Raw genomic sequence first — 14,838 nt, forward strand, 5'->3', positions numbered from 1 at the left:
TTGTTGGAGGCAAGAAAGACCTGGAATACTTCTAATTGCCAAGCCATTTCTAAAGGAACCACCCTACAACATCAGCACTTTGGGAGACAGAGGTAGTACGATTGTATATTTGAGCCCAGCCTGGGCAACTTAGCAAGAACATTTTTCAAAAAACTGTAAAAAAAGGGTGGGCCGAGCATTTAGCTCAGTGGCACCACACCTGCCTTGCCAGTGCAAGGTCCGGAGTTTGATCCCTGGTACACCCCAACAAAAAAATTGTAAAACAGGGTTGGAGATGTAGCTAGCTCAGTGTAAAGACCCTGGGTTCAATCTCAATAACCACCCCCCGTCTCCCCCCCCCTTCCCTCCATCCGTCCCTCCATATATATATCTGTCCCTACTGTTATCAGCTCCTACTATGCTTTCTTACTGTGCTATCAGAAGAATCAGAAGCACCTTGGCACACAAACAATACTTTTATTCTTTTGTTTTGTTTTTTGAGACAGGGTCTTGCTATGTAGTTCAGGCGATCCTCTGGCCTCAGCCTCCAGAGTGCTGGGATAACAGGCGTGTGCCACCATACCTGGCCATTAGTGGATTTGACTTTTTTTTTTTTTAGTCCTGGGGATTGAACTCAGGACCTTGTGCTTGTGAGGCAGGCGGCAGCACCACTGAGCTAAATCCCTGGCCCTGGATTTGATCTTGATGATCTTGTTTTTCTTGGCTCTGGCTTCGTGATATTTCTGCTCTGCAGAATACACAGTATTTAAAGGCTGAGTTGTCTCCAGGTGTGTCCCTTAATTTCATAGCCTTGAAGACTAGTCCACTTTTTAACTACCACTTTTCCAGTATGTCTGTTAACCCAGTAATACTGAAAGCAAACCTAGTTGTTTCAGTACTGAGAATTGAACCCAGTGCTTTGAATATGCTAGACAGATCCCCTACTACTGAGCTATATCCCCAGTCCTACTTATTTTATTAATTATTGTACTGGAGATTGAACCCAGAGCCTTAACACTGAGATACATCCCTAGCTCTTTTTTTTTTTTTTTTTTACTTTGAGAGAGGGTTTTTATTAACAAGCTAGACTGAAACTTACAATCTTCCTACCTCAGTCTCCCAGAATGCTGGGGTTTTAGGCATATGCTACCACATATAGAAGTCTTTTTTTTTTTTCCAGATCTGAAACTTGAAGATGGTGAATTAAGAGCAATCCATAAAGTCCAAAAGAGGAATGGATGAAAGGCAACAGGAACATGATTGTGATCATCCTTCTTTAGCAGCTGTGGTCACTGGAAAAGTTTTCTGGTAAAAGGTAGCAATCTGCCTTCCTGAAATTTCCAACCTGTGGTTCCAGCCTGCTGGATCCAACCATCTGATAGCAGAGATTTGCCCTTGGTTCCCTTAATATCACTTTCTGGAGCTCAGAGTTTTCCAGCTCTATGAATGCCCCCATCTTCAACTCCCCATGTGTCAATGTTGCATTAAGAGAACTTAAAAGTGCCCCCCGCCCCGCCCCACCGTCTCACCCAGGGCTGCCCATCCTGGGTCACACTGAGTATACTGCTTTATGGAAACTAAACCCAGTACATCCTTTGACAGTGTCCTTTCCTTGCTTTTTTTTTGGTACTGGGGATCAAACTCGGGTCCTTGCGCTTGTGGGGCAGGCGGTGGAACCACTGAGCTAAATCCCCGGCCCTCCTTGCTTTGAATGTATGGTTTCTTCCTGTCTACAAGATGTATATTCTTTCCCAGCTGGGTATGGTGGTGCACACTTGTAATCCTAGCTAGGAAGCTGAGGGAGGAGGATTGCAAGTTTGAGGCCAGCCCGGGGAACACAGCAAGATCTTGTCTAAAATAAAAAAATAAAAAAGGGTGTAGCTCATTTATAAAGCATCTTGGGTTCCATTCTTAGTAATGAGGAAAAAAAAGACTCTTTCCCTATAAGACACTGTAAGATCTTTTTTTTTTTTTTTTTGGTACCGGGGATCCAACTCAGGACCTTGCACTTTCAAGGCAGGCGGCAAACGCATTGTAAGATCTTACCCTGCCTCTTCTTTATCATTCCTCATTCCATTGACCTCAAACTTCTATCATTTCTCCAGTTCTACTCTGCTGTCTTTTTACTGGGCTTTCATGCATACTTTCCTCTCCCTGAACTATCTCCCCTTGTCTCCTGCCTACAATGCACTACTATCCCCTTCATCTGGTCAACATTTCAACCTCATGTCAGTTCAGATGTTTGTACTTCTCTGGAGCTTTTCCTGATCTCCCAGGATACCCCTTGCTACTGACATTTGATATTTTCTACGTTGACCTGTTGTATCCTCAATGCTTGGCACAGAACTCACTATAGTTAGCCCCACATAAAAGAGGAGAGCTGTCAAAGCATCATGTGATAGCCAGCCTCCAAGACAACCCCTAATGACCCCATTTTCTGGGCGTTCATGCCCTTGTGCAGTTTTTTCCTACACTGGAGGACTGGTTTGTGTAACCAACAGTGGAAATGATAGTGTGTGACTTTCAAGGCTTAGCTATAAAAGATAGTGTGACTTCCACCCTGCTCTCTCATGGGCCCTTCCTCTGGGGGAAGTGAGCCCCCTTGGGAGGACACACAAGGAGCTCTTTGGAGAGGACCACATGCCAGCACCAACTTGCTAGGTATGTGAATTAGCCACCTTGTAAATGGATCTTCCAGCCTTTGTCTGGCTTTCAGAAAACTGCAGCCAGCGTTAGGCTGTAGTTCAGTGGTACAGCACTTGCTCTGCATGAGTGAAGCCTTGAGTTCCATCCCCAGTGAGCTTGTGTGTGCACACATACATGCACACACATACATACAATAACACTGTGGCCGGGCATGGTGGCCCATGTCTGTCATCCCAGCACTAGGGAAGCTGAGGTAGGAGGACCACTGTGAGTTCAAGGCCAGCCTGGGGTACATAGTGAGTTCAAGGCCAGTCTAAACTACACAGTAAGACCCTGTCTCAACAACAAACAAACAAACAAACAAACAAAAAACACTGCAGCCTAAATGATGTCTAACTACAACTTCCAGAGACCCTGAATCAGAACTACCCACCTCCAGGGCCGGGGATTTAGCTCAGTGGTTTCGCTGCTTGCTGTGCAAGTGCAAGGACCCAAGTTCGGTCCCCGGTACCAAAAAAAAAAAAAAAAAAAAAGAACTACCCAGCTCCCTAATTCCTGACCTGTGGAATGAAATGATTCAGTATAATTTACTCTGAAATGTCAAGTGTCTTTTTCTCCAGAATAAACTGTCTTTTGTAGAAAAGTTTAATTCTATTTTTCTTTTTGAATGCTGTGCTTTGTTTCTCAGTGGTCATAACACATTTTGTGGGAGACACTGAGTTACCAGTACTCAGCAGCCAGAACACCTGGGGGTTCCTGCCAAGTGACTCCAAACCTGCCAGCTGGTTGCGGCAGTCCCCTCTCCCCTGGCAACAGCAGGTGAGATGGAGTTGAGTTTCAGATCTGCTGGAGAAATCAGAGAGGAGGCCAAGTCCACAGCAACCATTCATATGACATACTTTATTTCCAATCTACAACCATTAAAAACACTTTGTAAGTTCATACTGTACAGTTATTCTCATGTCAAAATAAGACAGGGCAGGGAGAGCTGGTGGATTGGACTGCAGTAGTCCTAGCACCCAATCCATCCTGGGAAGGAGCCTTTTGAAGACAGAAGTGAGGAGGAGCAAACAGTGTAAGGAAGAGGAGGACAGTTGGCCCAAGGATGCCCTTGGTCCCTTCCCTCCCGAGGGCCTTTCCCTGGGGCTCCCCCGGGACCCATGACTACAGGACCCTCACCAGGAAATCAGGCTGAGCAGGAAGGGGGCTTCACAGTACTGGCAGGGGATGGGGGGAGCAGGATGAGGAAGGGCAACTTCTGGCTCTCTTCCCAAGGGGCTGGGGGCCAGAGCTGGTTTTTTGGCACTGTCTACAAGTTCTCTGTGGGGTGGGGAAGGGAGGAAGAGGAGAGACAGGAAAAGGAAAGGGAGCACAAGGAGATTTAGGATTCTCTTCTTGTGTAGTTGGCTTTCTTTCCATTTCAAGAGAAGCCATCTGGCCTATGATGTTCCCAAAGGATAAACAGTCTCCTCTGCCACCTGCCTCCCCAGGGCTCCCACCCTTGCCTACTCCTAATACCCACGCAGCAGTCTGGAAAATCCAGACAGGTGGGAGAGGTGAATAGAGCTGGAACCCAGCCAGGAGCAGAAAAGAGGAAAACTGCATCCTCTCTGGCTTTTAGAAAGAAGACACAGAGGGTTGGTTTTGTTTGGGGGCTTCTCCAATCTCAGAAGTCCAGATGAAATGCTTTCCATTATTCTTGGCTTGGGCCAACCCCAGCCCCTCCCAAGGCAATACTGGGAGGAGTCCAGTTGGCAAACCTGTGTATATTAGAATGACTTGGAAGGCTCTGTCAAACCCTAACTTGGTAGGCCCTGCTCCAGAAGTTCTAATCCAGTGGATATTGGGCAGGGCTGATAATCTGCACTTCTGTCAGATTCTCATTCTGCTACTGGGACACAATCTGAAAACTACTGGTCTGGAATGGTGTCCCTAGTCACCTCATCCTCAGCAACCTGGTACCCCTAGCCAGAGCCATGCTGGCAAGAGCCAGCATTATAGGCACCAAAGGATCTAAAAAGCTAACGGGAATGGTCTTGTGGTGAGCGCCCCCCTGTGCAGAGAAGTAAACTAAGGCACAGAGATCACTGGCACAGCTGAGAGAGGAACCAGGATACCAGGGCCAAGCAGAGAAAGGATGGGGCTACAGGACCTGAGGGGTCCTCTGGGGCCCATAGGGTCATCCTAGTGCTCCTCAGAGGACCATAAAGTTGGGAGAGCCAGAGATGAGATCAGCCAAGAATAGGGGCAGACTGCTAGTTGAGGGCCCTCTTCATGAGAGTGGCTTGGGTGGTTTCAGAATGGAGCTTCAAAGGAGGCAGCCTGTCCCTGACTGCCTAGTCCATCCAGGATGTTGAAGAAATCCCTGGGGTCTGGTGTCCAAAGACCTGGTGATAGGTGAAAAGGGAGGGGAGCAGGGCCAATGGGATAGATGAGGGGACAAGGAGGGTCTCTGGAGGGTAAGGTTGGAGTGCGCAGGGCAAGTGGTGGAGACCTGAGGAGGAATTCAGGCCCAGAATTGTCTTCAGTCCCGTGGATGTTGGGTCTGGGGATTCTGCAAACTGCAAGTTTTGTTAGGTTGGGAGGTAAGGTGGCCCAGAGCGGACAGAGAGTTGCTCAGATAGTGGGACAGATGGCCACAGAGAGAAGAACCCAAGTCGGGCTGCATCTGCTTTACAACTAAGGCCATGTAGCACTGGGGAGGGCAGAGGAGGCTGGAAGAGGGAATCCAAGTTCATGCCCACCACACTCTCCTCAGTGGAAGGTGCTGGGGTTGCTACTTGGAGGCTGTGGACAGAAAGACAGTATGGCTTGGAGGGTGGGCCTGGGGGATGTCTTTCTGCACTGGGAGGTGCTAGGGGAGTGTGAACCCAATGAGAAGGGCTGGCAAGGCTGTGCTGCATGATACATCGGGGAAAGGGCCCACTCTAGTGTGAGAAAACACAAAATAAATACACAGGGCAGCCAGGGGTACTTCCCTGAATGTGACCGTGGGAGGGAGGAGTGTGTTGCTGAGGTTGTAGGAAAACCCACAGGAAGGAGCAGTGCTGGGGAGGATGCTGTGGGAAGGCTGAGGGATGGTGCTACAATAAAATAAGCCTGGGATCTAGAAGAGGAAAACCTGGCCATGGGCTGGCCCATCTGCTGGTGCGAACAAGCTAAGCAGAAGAGGAGCCAGAGCAGGGCATGCTGGCACATGCCTGTAATCCTGACACTCTGGGAGGCTGAGGCAGGAGGACTGTAAGTGTGAGCCCAAACTGGATAACTAAGGAAGAGCCTGTCTCAAAATAAAAAAGGATTGGGGATGTGGCTCGGTGTGAAGGCCATGGGTTCAATTCTCAGTATCCTCTTCCCCTAAAAAAGCTAGAAACAAAAGACAAAAGTTATAGCATTCCACTTCCCATGAATGGATGATGAAAGTTATAAAATTCTGATTGTTTCTTTTTTATCATGGCTGCTAGGAAAACAGAGGGAAAGAAAAAAAATTTTTCTCAGTACTATGGATTGAACCCAGGAGTGCCCTACCACTGAGCTATATCCCCAGCCCTTATTTTTTTGAGACAGTTTCATTAAATTGCCCAGGCTGGGGTCAAATACATGATCCTCCTGCCTCAGCCTCTTAAGTAATTGGAATTACAGGTGTGTAATACCTTGGCCAGCTAAGAGTGAAAGTTAACTGCATGGTTATAGGAATTAAATTAGGTAGATTTGAATAATAATCATTTTAGTATGTGTTGTTTTCTACTTTTTGCATTTTTCTATTCTTGTATTGTGAAACACATATGACTAAAATTATAAATTGCCTCTGATGATTCTTGGAAATCTTCAGGATAATTAGATCAAAACCAAGATTGGAAAACAAACAAACAAACAAACAAACAAAAAAACCACCAAGATTGGTTGAGGTGGACAGGGTTCTTTTTAAGAATATAGCATCATGCAGCCAGGTGTTGTGGCGCATGCCTGTAATTCCAGGACTCTGGGAGGATGAGGCAGGAGGATCACAAGTTCAAGCCCAGCCTGGGAAATTTAATGAGACTCTGTTTCAAAATAAAAAATTAAAAAGGGCTGGGGATGTAGCTCAGTTGCAGAGGCCCTGGACACAGAATGAACGCATGAAGCTCTGCCAAGGCTGCTTCCTACAGTTGTCCTTGAGAGACATGGAGGGGATGGGGGATTGGGAAATGATCTCTAAATAGTAAAGTGCATAGGGCAGGATGTACAGGGGGTTGTTATTATTATTATTATTATTATTATTATTATTATTAAAGAAGAGGTAGTGGGAGCTTAGAGGCTGCTAAGGCTGGAAGGGGGAACATCCTGGATGGGCAGGGAAAAGGAGGAAAAGTCTGGATATTACATGGGCAACAGAAGAAGACAGGGGATAAATCCATGAAAGGTGCATGGGAGTGGGCATGATGGAGCTGAATAGGCATGGAAATGTAAGATTAGGGTCAAGCCTTTGAGCCCTCAGCTTTGTGACCTGGAGGCTAGCTGGTAGAAGAGCAACCCAAGGGAGGCCAAGGGATGGGACCCATTTCGAGTTCATAAAGCACAGTCCTTTTACAGGTCAGCCTTTGTTGAGGAAATGGGCAGGGGACAGGAATTAGATTCTGATCCCTTGTGCATCCAGGCCTTAGAGTCACTGATGTGTTAAAGTTGATTTTCATTTCAAATACAGAGCCCATTGCAGGAGGATTTAATTTGGCTCTGGGAAGAGGTCAGACATAAGAAATGGGAAGTCATTTAGTGTGGGGTCAACCATAGAAATAGTACACCTTTTCCCCCAACCAGCTGATGCCAACCCATGGATCCAAGTCAACCAGTCTGTAGGGGACTGGGACCCCAGGGTTCCTTGGGACTTTGGTTTAAGAGACAGGACAAAAGGAAGAAGATTAGGTGAGGAGAAGGTGGAAGGGGTAGCAGTCAAAAGGTAGAGAGGAGTAGAAAGGGGAAGAAGGGCAGCATTCCATCTTGGGACTCTCAGTTCTCTAAGGGAGACCCCACTGTGGGTCAGGCAGTTTCTGCTTTGGGAATGTTACCAAGATGTAAAAGGCATTTGACAAAACAAACTTAGAAATCACATTCCAAAAGAGTAGAGAGTTTTTACAAACCAACCCTCCCACCCCAAGAAAGAAAACACAACCAGTTACCAAGTAAAATGCTAAAAAATTAAACCAAACCAATATTTACACGTAACATTTTCAAAATCCCATCAAGCCCCACATCCAGAGGCTTCTGTAGGAACATTGACAAGTGGCCTTGAACAGTGGCATGCCAAGAAGGAGAAACTGGGACTTCGCTGAAAACCAAGACCTGGAACCTCAAACACCCATTGGGGCCAGATGCTGTGACGATAAAGATAGCATGACAATCTCAGATGAGGACGATGGTAAGGCTAAGTGGCCCACAGGCCTTGGGGTTTGGGTCTCACCGGGACTTTTCCCCAAGGCTAAGAGTGCAGCCTCCCTGGCCTTCTGCAGCTCTGGGAGGTGGCAGAAGGCCTCTTGTGGCTTGTGACCTATGTGAACCCCTTCACCTGGAGACAGATGTGGAGGGGCCCCTGACCTCTTGGGTGGAAGTGGCAGTATTGTAGAGGCACTGGCCCACAACTCCACTGGCCACCCGCTCTGTCCATCCAAGTCACTAGAGTATGAAGGAGCAGCTGGCAGGAATGACATGCTGCCCATAGGGAATGGAGATAAAAGATTCTGGGTGTCTGTCCAGATGCCCTTGAAAGGGTACACTGGGAACTAGTAGGTGGGAGTGCAAGCCGTCTTCTGCATCCTGGGGACAAACTAGCAACACTGCTGACTTGCATCCTTTCTGATGGGGGAATTCTGCAGACAAGCCTATTCATCCTGGGATGTGACTCTTGGTTCCCAGCAGTGGCAGGAGGATTGCACATCTGTGGGTTGACAGAGGGAAGGTGGACATGTGTGCAACCAAAATGGGTTCATTGGCACCGAGGGGGAGGGAATGTGAGGCCCTCCTCACTGTACTGCAGCGAGCCACACTTCAGTCCATCAGACGGCACTTGTGGTTCCCACGGGTGTGAGAAAGGGCAGGCAGTGGAGCTGAGGCTGGGAGAAGAGCAGTGAGAGGCCATAAGGCTAAGGAGACAGGCTGGTGAAAAGGCTGGCGGGCTGGTAGACACTCTCAGATCCGTGTGCAAAGCTGCAATAAACAACATTCTCGAAGTTCATCCTGTTTTCCTGCAAGTTCTCACTTGGGAAAGTTGGAGGGATCTCCATGCTCTTGCTGGAGCCATGGTAATCTGCATTTGACTTATTGAGAAAGGTGTCAGAGAAGGGAGGAAAACAAGAAGGGAAATGGAGGATGTTTGGGGAATGGTGGCGTCAGTCTGGCCGGCCACCCTGTCCAGCGCATTTACACACGGACCTACGGAGGCCAGGCAAGTACCACGTACTAAGTGAAAGGAGTACACTGAAGCTGAATGGTCAGTGAGGTGGAGGAGCAAGCTGCAGGCCCTAGCTCTGGGGAGGGGCCCCCCAAACTGAGCAGGAGACCAGAACTTGGCAGCTGAGCTGCCTCATCCATATGGGGGGACTTCACGCCTGTTCATGAGGTTTGAGGCCCCACATTGTCCCAGTGGCAAAAATACAGGTCTTACCCTCCAATAAATTAACTTGGGGGCTTTTGGGTAAATTAAATTATTAAAATAAAGTAAACTACCTTAAATATTTATAGTATGAAAAATTCAAATAAACAATCTAGGCAAGACATGTGTTTCCATGCCCCAGTCTGCTACTGTGTCCTGGGACACTGAGTTCTTGGAGTTATTGGCCTGACCTGACCACCTGGGCGTCTTGTATTGGGAATATCTCACCAGCTGCAGGATGTAAACACAGTGGAGATGCGGTGCCCCTTCAGGGCACCAGGGAAAGAGGCCCCAGAGATCAAGGCGTGGGCATGTAGGCATTTATCTATGTACTAGGTCTTGAGATTGAGTCTACTTATTTCTGGCCTCACCGAGTCTCCTGGGAAGGTTGGGTTCCTGCAAGTCACCTTGGCAAGGCAGGCAATTCCCTACACATTTCCACCTTATCTCCCAGTTTGGGCTGCATCCAGGTATGGGCAGGGAGATCCAGGGCTCCAGGATTCCAAATAGACACTTGGCCCTGACTACTGCCCTCTCATACCCCCTAAACTCCTAGCAATCTGGGGCAGCAGGGATAGGGAGAGAAGGTGGTGGAGGCTATGGTGTTGATGTCCAGCCCTGCTCTACCGGGAACACCAAGGTGGGTCCAAGAGCAAAGGCAGTTCTTCTCAGTGACATCTCCTTCCCAGGGAAAGGGTGCAGTCAGCAGGTAATATCTCTGTGAGGCCCTTTCCTCACAGGCATGGCTGGAGGTATATCCCTTCCTGGGCTCTTGCAAGGAGTGGGTGCGGGTAGAAGCAGACAAAGGTCTCCTTTAGGACCAGGGATCAGTCCTGATGAGCTCTCCGTAGAAGCTTACAAGGCCCAGCTGTGGTCCTTCTCCTGCTCACTGTCTTCCCTTGGGAAGTCAGAGATTACCACCCAGTGGTCAGCATGAGACCCTGCTTTACCTTGATATGAAAGCTCTCTGCTGGCAGTGGCACAGCTGCTGTCCCTCCAGGGAGCCGCGTTGCTGAGGGAACAGCCCCTCGCCTCCTCTCCTCACCTCCTCTCCACTGTTCCCTCCTGTCATCCAGGGACTGGGTGAGTTGAGGTGGGGACTTGGATATTCTGTCACTCACTGGAGGGGGCTGCCCTCTCCTCCCCTCCCCAGCCAGATTCGGAAGGGTGCAGCCTACACTTGGAAGGAGAGTGGCGGATGGCAGAGCGGGATGGCCGGGAGAAGCAGGCGGCGAGAGACTGGGTGCTGCTACAGTCACAAACAGCATCCTAGGAGGAGGAGGAAGGAAGTCAGGAGGAGCCAGGAAGTACAGTCTAGACGACCCATATAGCTCAGACTACCCACAGACCAGTTCCCTAGGGCCTGGCCTTGGGACAGCTTCTGGACCAATTTTTGCTTATTCTTAATATACTGATATGTACATTTACCACTATGACCTCACAACAGCCCATTCTGCAATTGGAAAGCATGCACACTTTTTTTAAACAACTTTTTTTAAACTTTTAACTGTAGTCTAAATCTTTTTTAATGGTTCTATAATATTCTACTGAATGAAAATATTGTACTTACCCAATTCACTTGTGGGTTTTTTTTTTTTTTTTCAGCGCTTAGGACTGAACCCAGGGACTCATGACTGCTATGAAAACATTCTACCACTGAGCTACACCCCCACCAGGACATATTCTTTAAAAGACAATTTGTAACATTTGTAAAATACTTTTAACATTTATGTTATTTTATCCTATAATCACATTTCTACAGCTCAAGCGTAAGGAAATAATCTGAAATGTCTAAAACTGTAGAACAAGATCTTTACCCCAGTACTATTTATAATAGAGGAAAACTAGAAATCACCTAAACATACAATAATAGGGAAGGAGACCTTTTGGGTCAGCACAGCACACCCCCCCCCACAGCCTCCTCATATCTCTGGGTCCCCACCTGCGGCCCGCACTGAGTCCCCAGCAGACCATACAGCACTAGCCGTGGCCACAGCCGACTGCACCAAGTGGTACATCTGACCCAACGTGGACCAATCAGTTTCTTTCAGAAATGTGAAACTGGGATGGAGGGATTTGAGTCAGTGCCTCCTAGGTGCTTTAGGTGGAAGATGTTACAAAACCAGAGCTGGAACAGCCCAGCTACTCCTAAAAATGCAATAGAAAGACACAGAGAAGGAGGAAGACATAACAGAAAATGAAATTCAAGAGGGAGGACAGATGGAGAAGCTGCTGAGGCTGTCAGGTCCTTGTTCTTAGGTTCCATAAGACACTGTCAACCTTCAGAGACGTCTACCTTCTCCTTCTGTATCTCTAACTTAGATCCATTCCTTTACTAACATTCAAATAATCCCAAATTTATCAGAATTGCTATCAGGAGTGGCAATAGAAGAGTCAGAGAGAATGTGAACACTTAAGTGGGAAGTCTTTTTTTTAATGGTACTGGGAACTCAATCTAGGGCATTTGCTCTGAACTATATCCCCATGCCCCTTTTTATAACTCATTTTTTACTTTGAGACAGGGTCTCACTAAGTCACCCAAACTTGCAATCCTCCTCCCTTAGCCTCCCAGAGTGCTGGGATTACAAGTTTGTGCCATCATTCCCTGGCTGGGAAATGTAGATGGGGTGGGGGAAGTGGCAGGTGGGTTAATGGTTTTTTGTTTTTTGTTTTTTGGTACCAGGGATCGAACTTGGGTCCTCGCACTTGCGCAGCAGATGGCGAAACCACTGAGCTAAATCCCCGGCCCAGGTGGGTTAATGTTTAATAACCAGTTTTCAGCTAGGTATGATGGCCCATGCTTGTAATCCCAGTTACTCATGAGGCTGAGGCAGGAGGATTGCAGGTTTGAACCCAGCCTGGGTGACTGAGTGAGACCCTGTCTCAAAAATGAAATAAAAAGGGCTAGGAGTATAGCTCAGTGGTACAGTGTTTGTCTAGCGTGCAGGATGTTCTGAGTTTAATCCCCTGTACCATGACAAGGGGAGAGAACAGGAGAGGAGGAAAGGAGATTTCTAGGAGGGGAGGAACTCTGATTTGCAGCCTTTTCCTATCTTTATGGTGTCAATCCTCCCACCTGGACAATCTCAGGTACCAAGGCAATACTACTAACACAGAACAGTTAATGATTGGCTCTTACAGGCCCACCACTGGGGGCAACACCTCTTCCCCGGAGATCACCGCTGTGTGGTGGCAAAGCAGCCAGTTAAGCCATGCTCACTGGTCTCTTGGGATTCAGACCATGTGACCACCAGGTATGTGCTGTTCCCCAGTCAGGGAGCTTCCATCTCCATCCCTGACCATCATTAAGAACTTTTTCAGACATGGGATCATATGCTTCGAGTTTAAAAACCAAAAGAGCTTGGACCTTACAAGCTAATCCCTTCTCCCAAGAAAAAGTGCAAACTACACCCACCCACCTCATTGGGAAGGACTGAGGCTCCGTCTCCATCCCGTGGGACACCATCCTTCCCCACCTGAGGGAGCATGGTGGCTCTGGCCTCCTCACCACCACCTGCCTTGGCTGTTTTCTTGTTCAGGATCCTGGCCATGCCCTCTGGCTGATGGTAGCTGGCTGGGGAGAGGGGCTCTGGCTTCTTAGAGCTCTCCTCCCCTGCTGCCAAGGTGGGACTTGGTGCACGGCCACACACATTATGAAAGAACTCCTGCACAAGGCCGTATTTGGGAGGCTCAGGCTTGGCCCGGGCCTCAGACATGCCGAGTTTCCAGACAGACTCTGTGCTCCCTGAATGCTCCACCACGCTGAAGAGGCTGGACAGCCCGTCATTGATGTTCCGCAGCACAGGGCTGTCCCGTGTAGTGGTGGAACGGGCCCAGGCGGAGCCGTTCTGCTTGCCCTGGTGCAGGTTCCACAGGCTGCGGTCCTTGGTGCTGTCCAGCTTGGACACAGATCGCCTCTGGAGCTTAGGTGAGCCATACTTGGGCGAGCAGCATGGTCGCTCAATGCGTGAGTGGACCTTGTCCAGGGAGGAAGAGATCTGCTTGCTGCGCACGGACACAAGTGAGGAACTGCGGGGTGACCAGCTCTTGCCATGGAGGCTGCTGCGTGGTGGGTCTGTCTGCAGGCCCACACTGACTGTGCGGATGGTCTGAGTGCTCACACTGGCTAGGCCCACTGTCTGGCTGGACGTGCTCTTCACTTTCCTCTCCAGCGAGCTGGAGCGCATGGCCTGCCTCACACAGTTCGTGATCTCCTTCATGTCGTCACTCATGTTGCCCGACATCTCAAAGTCATGCAGAGTGGTGGGGAAGGCAGACCCAGGACCCGAGGTGCTGCCCCCAGAACCCCCATCCAGGTGCTGCCGGGAGAAGTTGCAGAGCCAGCGGCCATAGGAGCTGTCAGCCAGCCCGTCAGCCTCGGCTGACTCTTTGGGCTTGGCTGTGGTGAAGAGGAAGCCGGGCTCAATGAGGATCTTGCCCTCCTTGTCATGGACCACAGGCACACCCAGGCGCCGTGCCACTGGGGGGCTGTAGTAGACTCGGATGCCTGTCTTGTCCGGAGCTGTGTAGCTGCGCTGCATCTGCCTCCCAGCAGGGTCCTGACAGGCCAGGGTGCCCAAGCGGTTGCAGTCCTGTGAGGAGAGCCCAGGGTTTTCCTTGGCTTCTTTCTCTGGATCCACCGGCTCGGGATTTACAAAGGTAAAGGCAGGGCTGCTGGGTAGCTTCTTGCCCCGGGCATCTCCACCAGCAAGGTAAGGGGAGCAGTCGAGCAAACTTTCAAACTCAGACATAGAGGAGACAGATTTGGTCCTGGGAAGAGCAGAAAAGAAAAAGTGGTATTAGTGGAAAATAACACGCTGAGCACATACATGGTCTACTTCCTTGGTGTGTGCAGGCCAGGACCGAGGCTCCTTGCTCACCTCTAGAAGTCACCGTGGGTGCCTCCCATCTTCTCTCACTCCTACCTGCATCCTCTGAACACCTGCTATCTTCTACCTCAGGGCTTTTTTTCTGGCTATGGTGTTGTGGCTTGTGTCTAGACGTCCTCCCAAAGCCTCATGCAGTCTTTTTCTAAGGTAGCTAAATCTGGAATTTGTGATGCTAGGATTAAGGGCGTGTGATTACTAAACCACTACATGTGATTGGTTTGGCACCACCCGAATCCTGGTAGTCTGAATAAGATAAAAAGAGCAGAAAGAGGCTGTTAAGGTCCCATGTTGCTTTTGCTACCTTCTGGCTGCCATGAACTGTTTCTCCTCTGCAATTCCCCTCTACCAAGCCACCCTGCCTTGGAGCCAGCCGATCATGGACTAAATCCTCTACAAACTGTGAGCTAAATAAACCCTTTCCCCTTTAACTTTGGGTGTTGGCTATTTTGTCTCAGCCACGAGAGAAAAAAGTAACCAACACACTTGGTTTCTAGACAGAGGAAGCTAGGAAGAGCAGAGTTAATGCCCCCAAACACACCCCTCAACAAACCACGAGCAGGACTTGGTGAGTAGGCACCTCAGCCTCCCAGCGCTTTAAGCTGGTTTCCCCATGTTCCTCAGTGGGTAACTCTGAAGTGCATGTTCTCCTCTGGCTCCCAGAGTTCCTCAGTGAGACTGAGTGTCAGCTGCTCACAGAACAAC

The 14,838-nt window shown here is 49.0% G+C and overlaps 1 protein-coding gene across 1 annotated transcript in view; it reads right to left on the reverse strand.

Annotated features, from left to right (window-relative positions):
• Positions 1–3,510: 3,510 nt before the first annotated feature.
• Positions 3,511–14,838, reverse strand: part of Mtcl2 (microtubule crosslinking factor 2) — a 65,272-nt gene continuing 53,944 nt past the window's right edge. Inside the window, exons 14-15 of the mRNA XM_004867816.3 lie at positions 12,667–14,017; positions 3,511–10,516 (exon numbers count right to left, since the gene is read on the reverse strand). Of these exons, the coding sequence (XP_004867873.2) occupies positions 10,361–10,516; positions 12,667–14,017 (1,507 nt within the window). The 3' untranslated portion in view covers positions 3,511–10,360. The remainder of the gene's footprint in view (positions 10,517–12,666; positions 14,018–14,838) is intronic.

Source organism: Heterocephalus glaber, unplaced genomic scaffold, assembly GCF_053883595.1.
Source record: "Heterocephalus glaber isolate CG9 unplaced genomic scaffold, H.glaber_assembly_v1.0 deba00001532, whole genome shotgun sequence".
NCBI classification, from domain to species: Eukaryota; Metazoa; Chordata; class Mammalia; order Rodentia; family Bathyergidae; genus Heterocephalus; species Heterocephalus glaber.